General features: G+C 41.3%; 1 protein-coding gene across 1 annotated transcript; it reads right to left on the bottom strand.

Annotated features, from left to right (window-relative positions):
* Positions 1-6,264: 6,264 nt before the first annotated feature.
* LOC115119786 (sarcolemmal membrane-associated protein-like) lies at positions 6,265-20,189 on the bottom strand. Its single transcript, XM_065022786.1, has 8 exons — positions 20,171-20,189; positions 19,961-20,080; positions 19,602-19,814; positions 17,267-17,375; positions 16,343-16,625; positions 12,603-12,734; positions 11,988-12,100; positions 6,265-10,373 (listed from the first exon to the last, which is right to left on the bottom strand). Exons 1-8 carry the CDS (start codon positions 20,187-20,189, stop codon positions 10,361-10,363), a joined length of 1,002 nt encoding a protein of 333 aa, XP_064878858.1. The 3' UTR covers positions 6,265-10,360.
* Positions 20,190-20,787: the final 598 nt, after the last annotated feature.

The raw sequence follows: 20,787 nt of genomic DNA, 5'->3' as shown, positions 1-20,787 counted from the left end.
ACACAGAGAATGTCCAGGATAGTCATACCCCAGACAGAACACGGGTAGGATTCCTTCTTGTTGTTTTAAAACACTTCAGAGAAATTAATACTTTAAGTTAAATGTTTAACAACTTGTTATAAGCATGTATGAGCCTTTATAACTTCTTTTTAGTCTTAATGCGTTATCTCCCTCCTTGTATAAGTTTTTCTAACTGTTTTTCCCCAACTAGCTCAAAATGGCCTAATCGTAATCAGGATCATAACGATGTATTTTCTTATGCTTTTTCTCTCCAATTTTGTGATATCCAATTGCGATGCAGTTACGATCTTGTCTCATCGCTGCAAGTCCCCACCGGGCTCGGGAGAGGCGAAACATGACCCGCCAAACCGTGCTCCTTAACACCCGCCAGCCGCACCAATGTGTCGGAGGAAACACCGTTCAACTGACGACCGGAAGTCAGCCTGCAGGCGCCCGGCCCGCCACAAGGAGTCACTAGAGCACGGTGAGCCAGGTAAAGCACCACCGGACAAACCCGCCCCTAACCCGGACGACGCTGGTCCGATTGTGCGCCGCCCTATGGCACACCCGATCACGGCCCGGCAGTGACACAGCCTAGGGTCGAACCCGAGTTTTAAACCGCCACTCGGGGAGGCCTACGACGTGATTATTATAAGTAAATGTATCACACAGTGAATATATTCCAGAACATTCCTCAGACACTTGCCCTTGAGTCAGGAGATCAAGATCATTTCTATATTCACCGTCGGTCCAGTATAACTGCCAGTCAGGCTAATTCTGGCCCTTGAGGTTACATACAATCTCAGTAAACCATGAGTGTTAGTAAAGTCTCTGTGTAATGAGTGTATTATAGAAGACCTCGTCAGCATCCTTGGCACATCCGGAGCCTCCCCTCGTGTGTCTGACATGACTGCCTGGCTGTCAGAGACTTAATGACACTGATATAGAGTCTGTGTCCCACATAGAACACTATTCCCTATTCCCTATTCCCTGGTCATAAGTAGTGGACCATGTAAGGAAGTGTGATTTGGAACGCAGACATAGAGTTCAGTGTATTGGTTCTTATTACGGCCGGTGTAATGTGATGCCGGGAAAGGAGTCGCTCGTCGCTCTGTGTGACACAGACACGGTCGCGCTGGTGATTTCATGAATGGGATTCCTTCTGAAAACCTTAAACGCTCTACCGTTACCCATTGGGAAACATTTGGCACATGACGTCTTGGTGACGTTGTCTTCGGGTTGTAATGAGAAGACGTCATATAACCAGAACAACTGGTTATAAACGAGATGTATTTTTCTTGATCACATTAACCTTTTAACCTGTACACCAAGAAAATAACATGTATATTTAGCCTCAATAAAGGCCATAAATGAATCATTTTTGTTTGAATGACTAAAACTGTGATAGATTGTGAATTGCAAACATCTCCACCAGCCAATTAAGTTGCTCAATTAGAGTAAACTAAGTTTGTATTGGAATTTGCATAGACTTTTAAAATCTTCCAAAAGATAGTATACATTCATTTCCATTATGTCTGCTCTGTTTACTCCTAATGGAAGACAGGCCTAGTTAAATTAGGACTGATATCAAACGTTGATCAAATATGATACAATTGTGTGTAAAAAAAATAATAATAATTTCAAATGCATGTAAATGTATTTGTTTAAGGTTTATATGCTTAGAATACCAGTAAAATGACATGTACTGAATGATATTGTGAAACATATAGAAGATAACAGGCACACAGTAAATATTGATATCGATTTGAAAGGCTTTTTGTATTTGCACAGACAAAAATATCCCAGAACAATATTTCTCTATTGTCCATTATCACCAGTTTTGACTTATTATCAATCAAATATATTTATAAAGTCCTTTTTACATCAGCTGATGTCACAGAGTGCTGTACAGTAACCCAGCCTAAAACCCCAAACAGCAAGCAATGCAGGTGTAGAAGCACGGTGGCTAGGAAAAACTCCCTAGAAAGGCAGGAACCTAGAAGGAAACATAGAGAGGAACCAGACTCTGAGGGGTGGCCAGTCCTCTTCTGGCTGTACTGGGTAGAGAGGAACCAGGCTCTGAGGGGTGGCCAGTCCTCTTCTGGCTGTACTGGGTAGAGAGGAACCAGGCTCTGAGGGGTGGCCAGTCCTCTTCTGGCTGTGCCGGGTAGAGAGGAACCAGGCTCTGAGGGGTGGCCAGTCCTCTTCTGGCTGTGCCGGGTAGAGAGGAACCAGGCTCTGAGGGGTGGCCAGTCCTCTTCTGGATATGCCAGGTGGAGAGGAACCAGGCTCTGAGGGGTGGCCAGTCCTCTTCTGGCTGTGCCGGGTAGAGAGGAACCAGGCTTTGAGGGGTGGCCAGTCCTCTTCAGGCTGTGCCGGGTAGGGAGGAACCAGGCTCTGAGGGGTGGCCAGTCCTCTTCTGGATATGCCGGGTAGAGAGGAACCAGACTCTGAGGGGTGGCCAGTCCTCTTCTGGCTGTGCCGGGTAGAGAGGAACCAGACTCTGAGGGGTGGCCAGTCCTCTTCTGGCTGTGCCGGGTAGAGAGGAACCAGACTCTGAGGGGTGGCCAGTCCTCTTCTGGCTGTGCCGGGTAGAGAGGAACCAGACTCTGAGGGGTGGCCAGTCCTCTTCTGGCTGTGCCGGGTAGAGAGGAACCAGACTCTGAGGGGTGGCCAGTCCTCTTCTGGATATGCCAGGTGGAGATTATAAGATTACATGGTTTATAAGCATTCCTTTAATGGGCAGCTCAAACGCCTGGTAGAGGATATTTTTCAAGAGTTCTTAAAATTGTAATGCAACAATATATTAGTAATTTAATTCATGTTTTAAAGGTCAACAACATTTTACAACCTTGTAATTTCCCATATTATACACAATTAGTACAAAAAATTGGTTTTCCTCACATTCACTTCCCTTGAATGGGTGTCTAAAAGAATATGGAGACCGAAAATTAAAACCATATGATTATTTGACTAAATGGTATTGGTTGAGATGATAAAATATGCCAAACAAAATTAATATGTTTAAATTAATTTCATATTGTTTGTCAAAATTAGCTCAACTGTCCTGTTTAAGTAACGCAGACTGCCACATTTTCTGGTTTTTATAAATTTACTGATAGCCAGGGGCACACTCCAAGACTTACATTATTTACAAATGAATCATGTGTTTAGTGAGTCCTCCAGATCAGAGGCAGTAGGGACGACCAGGTAGGGACGACTCTTTGATAATTGTGTGAATTAGACCATTTTCCTGTCCTGCTAAGCATTCAAAAAGTACTTTTGGGTGTCAGGGAAAATGTATGGAGTAAAAAGTACATAATTTTGTTTGTAGTGAAGTAATTGTAAAATTGGTCAAAAATAGAAATATTAAAGTACAGATACCCCAAAAACCTACTTAAGTAGTACTTTAAAGTATTTTTACTTAAGTACTTTACACCACTGCACTGCGGCCTCGTCGATGTCTCCTGTAGTCCACGATCAGCTCCTTTGTTTTGTTAAAGATGAGAGAGGTTATTTTCCAGGCACCACTCCAGCAGGGCTCTCACCGTCTCCCTGCAGGCTGTCTCGTTGTTGTTAGTAATCAGGTCTACCACTGTTGAGTCGTCAGCAATCTTGATGATTAAGTTGTAGATGTGCGTGTCTACGTGGTCATGGGTGAACAGGGAGTACAGAAGGGGGCTGAGCACACACCCCTGTGGGGGCTCCGTGTTGAAGATCAGCGTGGCAGAGGTGTTGTTGCATACCTTCACCACTTGGGGAACAAGATAAAACTAGCTGAAACGACCCACCTACGATGCCCCACATGGCTGCTTCTGGTCATTGTTGTTAGCTATCTGGCCTTTCAGAATCATAACAAAGCATGGCCTCTAGACCCATTGATGTGTTTTTGTCATTTAGTAGACACGTTTATTCAGAACGACTTACAGGAGCAATTAGGATTAAGTGCCTTGCTCAAGAGCACATTGACAGATTTTTCACATAGTCAGGTTAGGGATTCGAAAGCACTGACCTTTCAGCTAATGTTCTTAACCGCTAGACTACCTGCCACCACTTCCGTGACATTGTCAGCCACCCCATCAATATTTGCATGTTTATACACTGTACGTATCACTGACACGTACAGTATTAAGAGTGATTATATTTTATTTTTCAAATAATTTACTGTTCAAAATATACCTCCAGGTAACAAAATAGCCATGACTACTATATAATATACCTCCAGGTAACAGCATAGACATGACTACTATATAATACTATATAATATACCTACAGGTAACAACATAGCCATGACTACTATATAATATACCTCCAGGTAACAACATAGCCATGACTACTATATAATACTATATAATATACCTCCAGGTAACAACAAAGCCATGACTACTATATAATATACCTCCAGGTAACAACATAGCCATGACTACTATATAATATACCTCTAGCTAACAACATAGCCATGACTACTATATAATATACCTCTAGCTAACAACATAGCCATGACTACTATATAATATACCTCTAGCTAACAAAATAGCCATGACTACTATATAATATACCTCCAGGTAACAACAAAGCCATGACTACTATATAATATACCTCCAGGTAACAACATAGCCATGACTACTATATAATATACCTCTAGGTAACAACATAGCCATGACTACTATATAATATACCTCCAGGTAACAACAAAGCCATGACTACTATATAATATACCTCTAGGTAACAACATAGCCATGGCTACTATATAATATACCTCTAGGTAACAACATAGCCATGACTACTATATAATATACCTCCAGGTAACAAAATAGCCATGACTACTATATAATATACCTCCAGGTAACAACAAAGCCATGACTACTATATAATATACCTCCAGGTAACAACATAGCCATGACTACTATATAATATACCTCTAGCTAACAACATAGCCATGACTACTATATAATATACCTCTAGCTAACAACATAGCCATGACTACTATATAATATACCTCTAGCTAACAAAATAGCCGTGACTACTATATAATATACCTCCAGGTAACAACAAAGCCATGACTACTATATAATATACCTCCAGGTAACAACATAGCCATGACTACTATATAATATACCTCTAGGTAACAACATAGCCATGACTACTATATAATATACCTCCAGGTAACAACAAAGCCATGACTACTATATAATATACCTCTAGGTAACAACATAGCCATGACTACTATATAATATACCTCTAGGTAACAACATAGCCATGACTACTATATAATATACCTCCAGGTAACAACATAGCCATGACTACTATATAATATACCTCCAGGTAACAACAAAGCCATGACTACTATATAATATACCTCTAGGTAACAACAAAGCCATGACTACTATATAATATACCTCCAGGTAACAACATAGCCATGATTACTATATAATATACCTCTAGCTAACAACATAGCCATGACTACTATATAATATACCTCCAGGTAACAACATAGCCATGACTACTATATAATATACCTCTAGCTAACAACATAGCCATGACTACTATATAATATACCTCTACGTAACAACAAAGCCATGACTACTATATAATATACCTCTAGGTAACAACAAAGCCATGACTACTATATAATATACCTCCAGGTAACAACATAGCCATGACTACTATATAATATACCTCCAGGTAACAACATAGCCATGACTACTGTATAATACTATATAATATACCTCCAGGTAACAACAAAGCCATGACTACTGTATAATACTATATAATATACCTCCAGGTAACAACAAAGCCATGACTACTGTATAATACTATATAATATACCTCTAGCTAACAACATAGCCATGACTACTATATAATACTATATAATATACCTCCAGGTAACAACAAAGCCATGACTACTGTATATTCAACTACTGTATATTCTAAACCACAAAGTCAAAGGGAACTAAATGCAAGCAGCAAACTGAGAACCATAATATAAAGGCTCATAACTCACGTACACACAGTAATGTTTCTTTCGAAAAACAGGTTTTAATAAGCTTAAACAATCATGTTCAGGTTAAAGCAACGTTTATATGAACTAAAGTTCAGGAAGTTTAGCAGCAGAAAGATATTTGGTAGAGGAGGTGTTACTACTGGGTTTGATTCCATCCTTGTCTGTGAAGATTTAGGAACTTGAATGAAAATAAAACGGTTGACTATTAGAAGATGTCCCACAACTAAATTCAAGATTAATTTGTGAACAGAGGATCAGTATTGATTTTGGTGGGTTGTTTATTTTTAACAATAGCATACTCATACTGGGTACTAAACACCAAAAACAACCTCTACCTGCATGCACAGACTACTCAAATAAACATAGAGGTATTGAAAACAGAGGTAGAAAACACTTGCCAACACTTACTTGGTTCTCTTAATAAACTCACCATAAATACACTTTTACATAATTTGGCTATGAAATATACACTGCTCTCTCAAAACAGACTTTCTACAAAGCTATGACAAATGGAGATTTTAGTCATATTTCTCTCCCACATTAGTCGATACCACTTCTGAACCTATGCAAATCAAACAAATACAAAGTCAAACAAAAACCTCATATTAAACATAAGTAAACTTTTTAACTTTTCTTCTCTTAGACTATATGTAGCATGCCTTATTAACTATAATGTAGCTAGACTTTTAATGTGTCACAAAATTTCACAGTTTGTTAACAGATCATTTAAAACGTTTAAAATGCTGCCTCCTTTTTTTGCGACAAATCGAAACTGTTCAATCCAGACACATTTAGAATTTGCCCCCCAAAAAAACGATTGACATAATTTTACATAACAATCGAATTACAAGAATGCCTTCTGCAATCAAACTTGTTTCGCTGCCTCATGGTCTAACAGTCGTCTGTTCCCACACACAGGAATACCATCACGTACGACCAGACACAGCACAAATTAAATATCCTATCTCTGGTATGTTCACAAGCATCATTCAACTATGGAATGCTGACTGCCAACATTCTCTAGCTGTGTACCTGGAGAAAAAAACAAAAACAATTTTAATGACATTTCAGAACATGTGGAAAGACCAACCCAAGCCAAGAAAATCCATCCCCCTTATAAAAAACACATTCCTTTCTCTCCACATTTAAGGTGTTAGTAGATTAAAAACAGAAACAATTCAGTTATGAATAGTGTGTACATTAGGTATTTTGAGACATTCACAAGCTCAAGGTTAAATATTCGCTGTTCTTTGTCTGTTGTATGAAAAGCTGCTACAGTATATTCAAATACATAGATCACACTATCGAAACATGACACAGAGGTCTTATACAGTTCATGTGTTACTGTACGAAAAAATATCCATAAAGCATCTTGGGTTAGGGGTGCTGATCTAGGGTCAGTCCTCTCCGACCCCCGTCCCCGTCCATGTGATGTTGTTCATTGTGATCCCAAAGTTCAAACTGATCCAAGATCAGAACTCCTACTGTGAGACTCTTAAAAAAAAAAAACATTGGCCCCAGACTTCACGGGTGAACTGGTCAAAGGCATATCAGAGACAGTGTGGCTTGGCATGTGAGCTGGGATGTGTAGTCTGGGATGTGTAGTCTGGGATGTGTAGTCTGGGATGTGTAGCTTGGCATGTGAGCTGGGATGTGTAGTCTGGGATGTGTAGTCTGGGATGTGTAGTCTGGCATGTGAGCTGGGATGTGTAGTCTGGGATGTGTAGTCTGGGATGTGTAGTCTGGGATGTGTAGTCTGGCATGTGAGCTGGGATGTGTAGTCTGGGATGTGTAGTCTGGGATGTGTAGTCTGGGATGTGAGCTGGGATGTGTAGTCTGGGATGTGTAGTCTGGGATGTGTAGTCTGGGATGTGAGCTGGGATGTGTAGTCTGGGATGTGTAGTCTGGGATGTGAGCTGGGATGTGTAGTCTGGGATGTGTAGTCTGGGATGTGTAGTCTTGCATGTGAGCTGGGATGTGTAGTCTGGGATGTGTAGTCTGGGATGTGGAAGAAGAAGAAAATACAGACAGGGCATGCTAACTTGACATATTTGGGTGGATAATTATACAGTCACTGCATGACAAAGCAGTCAGAAGCCATACATACTCTACCGACAACACACCTAGGTTCAAATACCATGTCTAACTCTTTCAAATGCTGTGAGTGTTTTCCTTAGCCTGCCTGGAGTGACAGATGGGTGGGGTTTGCCGTTTGGGGGCTGTTATTTTAGTCCATTAAATCAGGAAGCTCAATCAAACACCAATAAGGGTTTTTGAAATGATTTGAGAATAGTATTTCAACCCAAGTCTGTCTGACGGTGCATTAAGTTAAGTTCAGTAAATAAAAGAAGTGACTGTGACTGTGGACAAAAATAGCCAGGACACTGGTAAGTGGGTGAGATGGTTGGTTAAACATAGACTTGAAACACCGGGCTAGGACTGACAGGTGCATTAGAACAGCTGCTAGACTAGCACACACTTCCCCCTTTAATGAGGACACCATAACAAATAGGCATTTACACAACTCTGAAAACCCAGATTAAACATCCTCACTAATAACAAATTCACTGTAGGTAGGACATCTGGAACGCTCATTGTATTTTTAAAGTAAATGTAAATGAATGAGAAAATATTTTAGAGCGTATGCTTTATAAATGAACTATTGCCTTTAAACATTTTTTTTGTGGGGAAAAGCATCTGTCACTCTAGACTAGAACTCTATACTAGGTCTCCATTATCTGTCACTCTAGAACTAGAACTCTATACTAGGTCTTCATTATCTGTCACTCTAGAACTAGAACTCTATACTAGGTCTTCATTATCTGTCACTCTAGAACTAGAACTCTATACTAGGTCTGCATTATCTGTCACTCTAGAACTAGAACTCTATACTAGGTCTTCATTATCTGTCACTCTAGAACTAGAACTCTATACTAGGTCTTCATTATCTGTCACTCTAGAACTAGAACTCTATACTAGGTCTTCATTATCTGTCACTCTAGAACTAGAACTCTATACTAGGTCTTCATTATCTGTCACTCTAGAACTAGAACTCTATACTAGGTCTTCATTATCTGTCACTCTAGAACTAGAACTCTATACTGGGTCTGCATTATCTGTCACTCTAGAACTAGAACTCTATACTAGGTCTTCATTATCTGTCACTCTAGAACTAGAACTCTATACTAGGTCTTCATTATCTGTCACTCTAGAACTAGAACTCTATACTAGGTCTTCATTATTCATTTCATTCTAATTGAGAAAAATCCCCATGGTTTGAGCTATTCACAAGACACGGGCACAGACATTCAATTATTTCACGTATTCGGCATATTCCTTTAAATAATGAATTACACGTGTAGATATAATTATATTTTCAGAAAGATTCTACTAGGACTTATTTACAACATCATGTGGATTTTATTTATTTATTTAAGAGTTTTTAATTCAGCAAAATGTGCAAGATGCAGAGGTGGTTATTGTTAAAAGATGAGCAATCAAATTAACATATTAACAATTACATTTAGTAAAATACAAGATGAGAGTTGTATAAGAGTAGTATAAGACATTTAAACTCAGGACCAATTGAGTCCCATATTTATTTGACCTTTATTTAACTAGGCAAGTCAGTTAAGAAAAAAAATCTTATTTCCAATGACAGCCTAGGAATAGTGGGTTATCTGCCTGTTCAGGGGTAGAACGACAGATTTGTACCTTGGGGATTTGAACTTGCAACCTTCCGGTTACTAGTACAACACTCTAACCACTAGGCCACCTTGCCGCCCCTCCACTCTAACCACTAGGCCACCCTGCCGCCCCTCCACTCTAACCACTAGGCCACCCTGCCGCCCTATAGTCAAGACCCGTGAGACAGACAGAGAGACAGAGACAGAATGAGATGTCACAGGGACAGAACCAGCTAGATTTATGCGGGAAAGGTAATATCCAATTAAATTTAAGTATCCACCCTATGTTCTCAGCTTCATGAAGACCTGTGTCCCCCAGAACAGGAGAGAAAAGGAGTCCATCTTTTCCATCAGAACTATGAGCACACTTATCTCCTGTTTTCTGACGTTTTCCATTTTCAACATGCTCCTGTTTTCTGAACAGTTGTCATCTGAATTTCCTCTTCCTAGCGATGAATTAGAGGAATGGCGTGTGATTTGTTGTTCGTCCCAGATCGATGTGAAAAAGGGGGTGGGGATGGAGGTTAGTTGTCTATAAGCAGACATTACCGTCTTTTGTCGGTGTAACTTGTCACTGATCTGACCTGCTCAACATCGGGCCTCTCAACAAGCTAGCCACAAATCAGAAGCACAGCTGTTGCCGCGGTGACAGTCAGAATAGGGTTCCGTTCTATATCACACCCCTGAGGACGCAGAGAGAGAAGTCAGAGGTAGCATTTAGAGGTGTAAGCACACTTACTGTGAGACACACACACACACACACACAAGCACTTAGTGCACCCATTAAATACACTCAGACACATTTTGGACATAGAAAAGAGTCAAATAATCAAACACTAATCTAGCAGTGATGTCATACTGGAGAGCACTGTATGAAACGGCCCACCTGTCCCATGTCTGTCACCCAAAAATACTTGGTATGTTTTATGCATGTGCTGTATGTCTCACGATAAATGTGCCTTTGTAATTGGAAGTCTCTAGCTAGTAATTATTCAATTATACAAAAGTGTATTGCCACTCCTAGGTCAATTCTCAGGACCTGATCAAAACAAAACTCTGTTGACCTTTCCAGCAGTCGAATGATCATAGCGACCTCTAGTGGCCTCATGGGTGGAATGTCATTCATATGTTTCATAATTTTATCATTAATAAACTTTTTTTTTTTTTTTTTTGCTGAAATCTGGTGTATCTATATCAAACGGTTTTGTTGTATTTCAGTCATCTGTGATGAATACTGAACAAAAATATAAATGCAACATGCAACAATTTCAAAGATTTTACTGAGTTACAGTTCATAAAAGGAAATCAGTCAATTCAAATAAATTCATTACTCCCTAATTGATGGATTTCACATGACTGGGCAGGGGTGCAGCCATAGGTGGGCCTGGGACGGGATAGACCCACCCACTTGGGGGCCAGGCCCAGCCAATCAGAATACGTTTTTCCTCACAAAAGGTCTTTATTACAGACAGAAATACTTCTAAGCACCCCCGTCCCTGTCCCCCTCCTCAGACGATCTTGCAGGTGAAGAAGCCAGATGTGGAGGTCCTGGGCTGGCGTTGTTACATGTACTGCAATGTTGGAGGCGGTTTATGGTAGAGAAATGAACATTAAATTCTCTGGCAACAGCTCTGGTGGACATTCCTGCACCCTCAAAACTTGAGACATCTGTGGCATAGTGTTGTATTACAAAACTGCACATTTTAGAGTGATCTTTTATTGTCCCCAGCACAAGGTGAACCTGTGTAATGATCATGCTGTTTAATCAACTTATTAATATGCCACACCTGTCAGGTGGATGGATTATCTTTGCAAAGGCGAAATGCTCACAAACAGGGATGTAAATAAATTTGTGCACAACATTTGAGAGAAATACCTTTTTTGTTTATGTGAAACATTTCTGGGATCTTTTATTTTAGCTCATGAAAAATGGGACCAATAGTTTACATGTTGCGTTTATGTTTTTGTTCAGTATATATATATATTGGGATGCAAACTAAAAATGGAATACATTTCAACTCTATATCTGACATGGTACAGCCCATAACCATGTTTGTGAGGTGTTCACTTTTGTTTCAAAGTAGATTTCTTAAAGATCACCAAGAAACACTCTGGGTGACCCTGATTTAGCCCACTGCAGTAAAAGGTTCATCTGTAAGAAAGGCCCTGAGTCTTTAGGAATACTTTACTTGACTATCTAATTTGACTTTACTGAACTACATACAGTAATATCTATATATTAGATACGTAGCCAAAGTGCAGACGACCGACAGACAGAGAAGTATCCTTCCTCCTACCTTGCTTCCTGTGATGCCAGCTCGGACAACCAGCACCAAACCACTCCCAATATTACAATTATTCCTATGAAGGGGACGGAGAGAACAGGAGACTCAGACGAATGGATGTAGCTCTGGATGAAGGGAAGAAAACGAGGGGCGGATGGATGGAGATGAGAGGGAGGAATGGAGAGAACGAAATAATAAATGAGTGGAGAGCAACGTTGACATATGGACACCACAAAATCACACAAATAATTCAAAAACGAAACGTGATATGGCATAAAGGGGGAGGGAAGTCATGGCATGGACTTCAATGAGAGAGAGAGAGAGAGAGAGAGAGAGAGAGAGAGAGAGAGAGAGAGAGAGAGAGAGAGAATGGAATCAACAGACACAGAATAGGTGTGATGTGTTTTCTACAAAAACGTTCAAGTTTCCGCAAATGAAAACAAGAAATACAGCAAACACAATCGCAAAAAAACCTCACACAGAGAAATGTGGAAGTCAGACAACAGTTAGAAACAGTCAGAATGGACAACATACGTCCAAAAGCCTTGCAATAGATATGTAATATACCATTATTAATTCCTATCACTATGGTGACCCCTGACCTCTAACCCCAGTGTGACCTCTCACCTGCCCCCCTCCAGCCAGCCTCTCCAACTCTGCCTTGCAGCGCAGTAGCTCCTCCTCCATCCCCGCCCTCTCCCTCTGGCTGCAGTCATATAGCACCTGTAGCTCCCTCAGCTCTGTCTTCAAACCGTCACACTGAGAGAGACAGAGTAGAGCAAACGATCTAATAATCATTGAATAATCACCTAAATGAAAGCTAGACAGTTCAGGGAGCATCGAAAATTTAAAAAACACTGGATAGAGGACATATTTTTCCAAATGTTTAGGGTGAGGAAATATATAACCAATTTTCCTAACCAATCGGCCCTGGTTGATGACTGAATATGGCCCCTGAAGCAAAATTAGTTTGACACCCCTGGATCAATCCATCACATTTATAAAAAATTTAAAAATGAAAATAGTAGAGGCGGGGTTGTAGTGGAGCGGGTCGAGAGATTCAAGTTCATTGGTGTCAACATGACCAATGAACTATCATGGTCCAAACACACCAAGACAATTGTGAAGAGGGCATGACAACACCTTTTCCCCCTCAGGACACTGAAAAGATTTGGCATGGGTTCCCAGATCCTCAAAAAGTTATACAGCTGCACTATCGCGAGCATCCCGACCGGTTGCATCACCGTCTGGTATGACAACTGCTCGGCATCTGACCATAAGACGCGACAGAGGGTAGTACAGTACATCACTAGGGCCAAGCTTCCTGACATCCAGGACCTACAGTACCAGGCCAAAAGTTTGGACACACCTACTCATTCAAGGGTTTTCTTTATTTTTAATATTTTCTATATTGTAGAATAATGAACTTATCCTCTGCAGCAGAGGTAACTCTGGGTCTTTCTTTACTGTGGCGGTCTTCATGAGAGCCAGTTTCATCTTTAGCGCTTGATGGTTTTATTGACTGACCTTCACTTATATTTATTTATTTTATAAAAGTTTTATTTAACTAGGCAAGTCATGTCTTAAAGTAATGATGGACTGTCGTTTCTCTTTGCTTATTTGAGCTATTCTTGCCATAACCTCTTCGGGTTAGGGGGCAGTATTTTCACGTTCGGATGAAAAGCATGCCCAGAGTAAACTGTCTGCTACTCAGGCCCAGAAGCTAAGATATGCATATTATTAGTACATTTGGATAGAAAACACACTGGAGTTTCTAAAACTGTTTGAATGATGTCTGTAAGTATAACAGAACTCATATGGCAGGCAAAAACCTGAGAAAAACCCAACCAGGAAGTGGGAAATCTGAGGTTTGTAGTTTTTCAAGTCATTGCCTATCCAATATACAGTGTAAATGGGGTCCTATTGCACTTCCTAAGGCTTCCACTAGATGTCAACCGTCTTTAGAACATTGTTTCAGGCTTCTATTGTGAAAGGGGAGCGAATAGTCAGCACGAGCTCCGTTCCCTTACCTTTCTAAAGACAAAGGAATTGTCCGGTTGAAACATTATTGCAGATTTATGATAAAAACATCCTAAAGATTAATTATATACATCGTTTGACATGTTTCTACGAACTGTAATGGAACTTTTTTGACTTCGTCTGGACTTAGTGCCCGCGCATTGTGCATTTGGACATAAAGGAGGTATTTGGACATAAAGATGAGCTTTATCGAACAAAACAAACATTTATTGTGGAACTGGGATTCCTGGGAGTGCATTCCGATGAAGATCATCAAAGGTAAGTTCATATTTATAACGCTATTTCTGACTTTTACTGACTCCACAACATGGCGGGTATGGCTTGTTTTGGTGTCTGAGCGTTGTACTCAGATTATTGCATGGTGTGCTTTTGCCGTAAAGCTTTTTTGAAATCTGACACAACGGTTGCATTAAGGAGAAGTTCATCTTTAATCCTATACATAACAATTGTATCTTTCATCAAAGTTTATGATGAGTATTTCTGTATATTGATGTGGCTCTCTGCAAATGTTTTCGAGGCAAAACATTACTGAACATAACGCACCAATGTAAACTGAGATTTTTGGATATAAATATGAACTTTATCGAACAAAAAATACATGTATTGTGGAACTGGGATTGACATGAAGTCCTATGAGTGCCATCTCATAAAGATCATCAAAGGTTAGTGATTCATTTTATCTCTATTTCTGCTTTTTGTGACTCCTCTCTTTGGCTGGAAAAAGTCTGTATGTTTTTTTGTGACTAGGCGCTGACCTAACATAATCGTATGGTGTGCTTTCGCTGTAAAACCTTTTTTAAATCTGACATGATGGCTAGATTAACAAGAAGTTAAGCTTTAATTTGGTGTATTGCACCTTTGAATATATGAAAGTTAAATATTTCTAAAAAAAAATTCAGCTGATGTTGTCAAGGGGTTCCGCTAGCCATAACAGGTTGCCATAATATGCACTTGGTCTTTTACCAAATAGGGCTATCTTCTGTATACCACCCCTACCTTGTCACAACACAACTGATTGGTTTAAACGCATTAAGAAGGAAAGAAATTCCACAAATTAACTTTGAACAAGGCACACCTGTTAATTGAAATGCATTCCAGGTGACTACCTCATGAAGCTGGTTGAGAGACTGCCAAGAGTCTGCAAAGCTGTCATCAAGGCTAAGGTTGGCTACTTTGAAGAATCTCAAATATAACATATATTTAGATTTGTTTAACACCTTTTGGGGTTTCTACATGATTCCATGTGTTATTTCATAGTTTTAATGTCTTCACTATTATTCTACAATGTAGATAATAGTAAAAATAAAGAAAAACCCTTGAATGAGTAGGTGTGTCCAAACTACTGACTGGTACTGTATATACTAGGCGGTGTCAGAGGAATGCCCAAAAAATTGTCAAAGATCCAGTCACCCAAGTCATAGACTGTTCTCTCTGCTACCACACGGCAAGCGGTACCGGAGCGCCAAGTCTAGGACTAAAAGGCTCCTTAGCAGCCTCTACCCCCAAGCCATAAGACTGCTGAGCAATTAATCAAATAGCCGTCAGGACTATTTACATTGACCCCCCCCCCTGTGTTTTTACACTGCTGCTACTCGCTGTTTATTATCTATGCATAGTCACTTTACAAATTACCTCGACTAACTTGTACCCTCGCACATTGACTCAGTACCGGTACTCCCGGTATATAGCCTCATTATTGTTATGTACTTTTTTAAAATTTAGTTTATTTAGTAAATATTTTCTAAACTCTATTTCTTGAAATGGGTTGTTGGTTAAGGGCTTGTAAGTCAGCATTTCACAGTAAGGTACCTGTTGTATTGGGCACATGTGACAACTACAATTTGATTTGATTTATTAACAAAGCCCTTTTTACATCCACAGATGTCATGAAGAGCTTTACAGTAACCTGGGTGATACCTCAAAGAGAAAGCAGAAGGACAGTGGCAAATAAACACTCCCTGGAAGGAACACTTGTGGAACACCCTAGAACAGAGGTTATGTAAACAGCAGGCCAGGTTAGTGCACTGTGTTGTGTTGTCCATTACTGCAGTACCTAAAAATAAGTATTAGCCACTTGTGTGACAGGGTAGTCTGTGATTGGCCAGCTGCTTCTCTGATGTTTTATTTTGCTACTGTGCTACGTGTGGTGTGTGAGTCACTCAATGTAGTTCTAAATGTGGTAGTGGGAGTCACACTTTTCTGTGCCACAATGACCCGCCTAAAACCTCCTTGAACCACCTAATCGTTTCTTGCCACAGCACAGCAGAAATTCAGTTGGCATCAATGACTACTGTATCTTCTAATCATCTTCATCTTATGTAGCGTACCTGTCTCTGTACCAGTGAGGCCTTCTCCTCAGCTTGTTTCAGCTGGTCCCTTAGTGAGACGATCTCCCCAAATCCTCCATTCCAGCCGGTGGGGGTCATGGGCTTCCCATCGAACGAGATGTTCTTCTGAATGGACACGTCCTTCAGGCGGCAGTTGGTGCCTGTGCCCGTTGACTGGCAGTCTGCCATGGTCATGTAGCTCTCAGCCATGCCCCCCATCTCTGTGCCCACTCCGATCCCGGTGTCCTCTTCATCCTCCTTTAGGGACAGGTGGCTGTTGGAACTGGGATGGAGAGAGAGGAGACAAGAAAATTACACATTTATAAAGTGAATGAAAATGAACAAGAATAAAAACAAGAAGTTCAAGAAAATCAAGAAGAACCAACATTTTAAAAATTTAAAAAAGAAGAACAAGAAGATCAACAAGAAAAAATAGAATAACAAGAACCAGAACAAGAAGACAAAGATCAAGAAGATCACAAAGAATAACAAGAACCAGAACAAGAAGACAAAGATCAAGAAGATCACAAAGAATAACAAGAACCAGAACAAGAAGACAAAGATCAAGAAGATCACAAAGAATAACAAGAACCAGAACAAGAAGACAAAGATCAAGAAGATCACAAAGAATAACAAGAACAGCAACAAGAAGATAAAAAAGAAAATAAGAAAAACATATTAAGAACAAAAACAAGGAGAACAATAACAAGGAGACAAAGAAGAAAAAGAACACGAACAAGAAAAATAATCTCAAGAACATAAAGAAGAACAAGAAACACAAGAACAATTTAAAGAAAAACAAGAAGAAGAAGAACAACAAGAAAGACAAGAAGAAGAAGAACAACAAGAAAAACAACAGAAGAAAGAACAACAAGAACAAGAGAAACAAGAACAAAAATAACTAGAAGAAGAAGATTTTCTCACCCTGTCCTCTGCAGCTGTAGTCTCTCAGTCAGACGTCTGTTGTCATTCTTCAATGTCTCACACTCCTCCCTCAATGTGACACACTCCTGCTTCAGTGTTTCTACGTCTCCTGAACACACAGGACAGGTACAGGAGTCAGGACAGCACAGGACCATCACACCCCAGGGTCGTGTTCATTAGGTACGACCCAGGAGAAAATGGTCTGAAACAGAGTGAAATGGGGCGGTACTAGCAACACAGGTTCAGCCACAGATAAACACTTTGCCGGTTTACATAAAGTATCAACTCTGAGTCTATACTCATGTGACCTAGCCCTCAAAACTATTCATCCTGTTGTACGTGCCCATGCACCTTATAAATAGTCAAGAGAGTCAATGAGAGACCCAAAAAAACAAAGACCTGGTGTGTGTCTATCTAACGTCAGACTGGAATGTGATACCTATAAACCTGTGACCCAAACCTAGGGGTGTAAAGTACTTAAGTAAAAATAATTTAAAGTACTACTTAAGTAGTTTTTGGGGTATCTGCACTTTACTATTTATATATATTTTTTCTTTTACTTCATACATTTTCCTTAAGAAATGTATTTACTGTTTACTTCATACATTTTCCTTAATATTGAAACGTGCTCCTTACATTCTGAATGGACAGGACAGGAAAAGGGCCCAACTCACACACTTTTCAAGTTAACCTCCCTGGTCATCCTATGCATCAGATGCTGGTTGTGTTATTGCTGGCTGCATCATAGTTAGCAGAGGCGGACTGGCCATCTGGCATTTCAGGAAAATGCCAGACGGCTGGTCCATTTTTTTCCCATATATCTTGGTTTTGTATGCAAACGGATGAATATCTGGCTAATAATAGGGGACTCAAGTAAAAGAAAAATGGGCCGGTGTAGGGGCTTCAAGGAGAAAAATGGGCCTGTGTAGGGGCTTCAAGGAGAAAAATGGGCCGGTGTAGGGGCTTCAAGGAGAAAAATGGGCCTGTGTAGGGGCTTCAAGGAGAAAAATGGGCCGGGAGCTTCAAGGAAAAATGGGCTTCAAGGAGGAAAATGGGCCTGTGTAGGGGCTTCAAGGAGAAAAATGGGCCTGTGTAGGGGCTTCAAGGAGAAAAATGGGCCGGTGTAGGGGCTTCAAGGAGAAAAATGGGCCGGTGTAGGGGCTTCAAGGAGAAAAATGGGCCTGTGTAGGGGCTTCAAGGAGAAAAATGGGCCGGTGTAGGGGCTTCAAGGAGAAAAATGGGCCTGTGTAGGGGCCGGTGTAGGGGCTTCAAGGAGAAAAAAGGGGCTTCAAGGAGAAAAAAGGGGCTTGAAAATGGCCCGGTGTAGGGGCTTCAAGGAGAAAAATGGGCCGGTGTAGGGGCTTCAAGGAGAAAAATGGGCCGGTGTAGGGGCTTCAAGGAGACAAATGGGCCGGTGTAGGGGCTTCAAGGAGAAAAATGGGCTAGTATGTTAGAAATGCCAGGGACAATATCTGGTCCCAGTCTGCCCCTGATGGTTAGCATCTCACAGTCAAACACATAGATCAAGGCTGGGGTTTAATAAAATGGGTTGAGGAAAAGGCTGCAGCATTACAAATGTGTTTTACACCCCACCGCTTGCTCTCTCAAAGTGAGCTGCAGGGGTGGTGGTGGGGGAGAGGGGGGGGGGTGTTTGGGATACCAGAAGGGTGATGTCACACTGTGTTTGTCAGGGAATGAGGCAAAGCAGGGGGGGGCACGGTGACATCAGGGACTCTCGCCCAGTACATGACATCACTGCTGTGCTCTTGTAGAGAGGGTTAGGGTGTGACTCAGGGAAGGATGGCTTTACACAAGCTGTTTGCTGATGTTGCTTTGACCTTGCTGGTGGACATGAGATCAGCAAATGTACTGTGATGACCTTCCCAGATTTCGTCTTGCCACGTGATGATCTCCAGCTCCTACTTCTGTCTCTCTCCTCTCCTCCCTCCTCTCTCTCTCCTGTCCTCCCCCTCCTCTCCCTACCTCCTCCCCTCTCCCTCTCTCTCCTGTCCCTCCTCCCCTCTCCCCACCTCCTCCCAACCTCCTCCCCTCTTTCCCACCTCTCCTCCTCCACTCTCTCTCAGCTCCTCTCCTGTCCCTCCTCTCCTCTCCCCACCTCCTTGCCACCTCCTCCCCTCTCTCCCACCTCTCCTCCTCCACTCTCTCTCAGCTCCTCTCCTGTCCTCCTCCCCTCTCACCTCCTCTCCTCCTTCCCTTTCTCTCACTTCCTCTCCTCCTCTCCTCTCTCTCTCCTGTCCTCTCCTCCCCATCCTCTCCCTACCACTTCCCCTAAAGCTCTCTCACCTCCTCTCCTCTCCTCCTCTCTCTCTCTGACTCTTCATGCTGATCTCGGCACGGAGCGTGGTGATCTCCAGCTCGTACTCCTGTGCCTCCTCGTTGAGCCTCCCCAGCTCGGCCTGATGGCGACAAAGCTCCTCCTGTAGGGAGGCGATGTCGTTCTCCCTCTCAGCCGCCGACTCCTCCGCCGCCTGCTGCAGCAGTAGCACCTGTATCGAATTAATGAATAAATCAATCTCAGCAGCAGCACCTTCAACACAAGCAAGGAACCGTCACGAACTCACCATCCCTAGAACTCGCAGAGAACACACATACTTCTGGAACTAGTAACGTAAAGTATCCTAATGTAAAGTGGAATAGCTTAAAGTAGTCACCTTAATTAATGTGAAATATTACAAGTAAAATAAAGCAGCACCTCCTCCTGGGCCAGGCGTAGCTCCTCGTGGGCCTCAATCAGTTCACTCTTTTTCTCCTCCTCCAGAGACTCAATCTCCTCCTGTACCAAACGCAGCTGGGCTACAGGGGAGGACACGCACAAACAAACAGGAACAGGGGCTTAGATGTCTGTCGTTACGACAACGTTTCTCAAAACGCTCCTTCGGTTACCTTGGCTGTTCCGCTTCATCTATTTCCGATCTAGCTGCACCTGATTCAACTAATCATCTAATCATCAAACCCACACCTGATTCAACTAATCATCAAACCCACACCTGATTCAACTAATCATCAAACAGAAACCTGATTCAACTAATCATCAAACCCACACCTGATTCAACTAATCATCAAACCCAAACCTGATTCAACTAATCATCAAACCCAAACCTGATTCAACTAATCATTAAACCCAAACCTGATTCAACTAATCATCAAACCCAAACCTGATTCAACTAATCATTAAACCCAAACCTGATTCAACTAATCAACTAATCATCAAACCCAAACCTGATTCAACTAATCAACTAATCATCAAACAGACACCCGATTCAATTATTCATCAAACCCACACCCGATTCAACTAATCATCAGACAGCTGATTCAACTAATCGTCAAACCCAAACCTGATTCAACTAATCATTAAACCCAACCCTGATTCAACTAATCATCAAACAGACACCTGATTCAACTAATCATCAAACCCAAACCTGATTCAACTAATCATCAAACCCAACCCTGATTCAACTAATCATCAAACCCAAACCTGATTCAACTAATCATCAAACCCA

The sequence above is a fragment of the Oncorhynchus nerka genome, linkage group LG9a (genome assembly GCF_034236695.1).
Source record: "Oncorhynchus nerka isolate Pitt River linkage group LG9a, Oner_Uvic_2.0, whole genome shotgun sequence".
Classification (NCBI taxonomy): domain Eukaryota; kingdom Metazoa; phylum Chordata; class Actinopteri; order Salmoniformes; family Salmonidae; genus Oncorhynchus; species Oncorhynchus nerka.
The sequence above is the reverse complement of the archived record's forward strand: the minus strand, read 5'-3'. Positions and strand labels throughout refer to the sequence as shown.

Excerpts from the sequence above, each read along its gene's own strand:
- LOC115119786 (XM_065022786.1), bottom strand. Across the intron at positions 12,735-16,342 it reads CCTCACTGGTACAGAGACAG|TGTGACGGTTTGAAGACAGA; the intron begins GTACGCTACATA and ends TGTCTCTCTCAG. Across the intron at positions 12,101-12,602 it reads GGCTGGCTGGAGGGGGGCAG|AGCTACATCCATTCGTCTGA; the intron begins GTGAGAGGTCAC and ends CCCTTCATCCAG.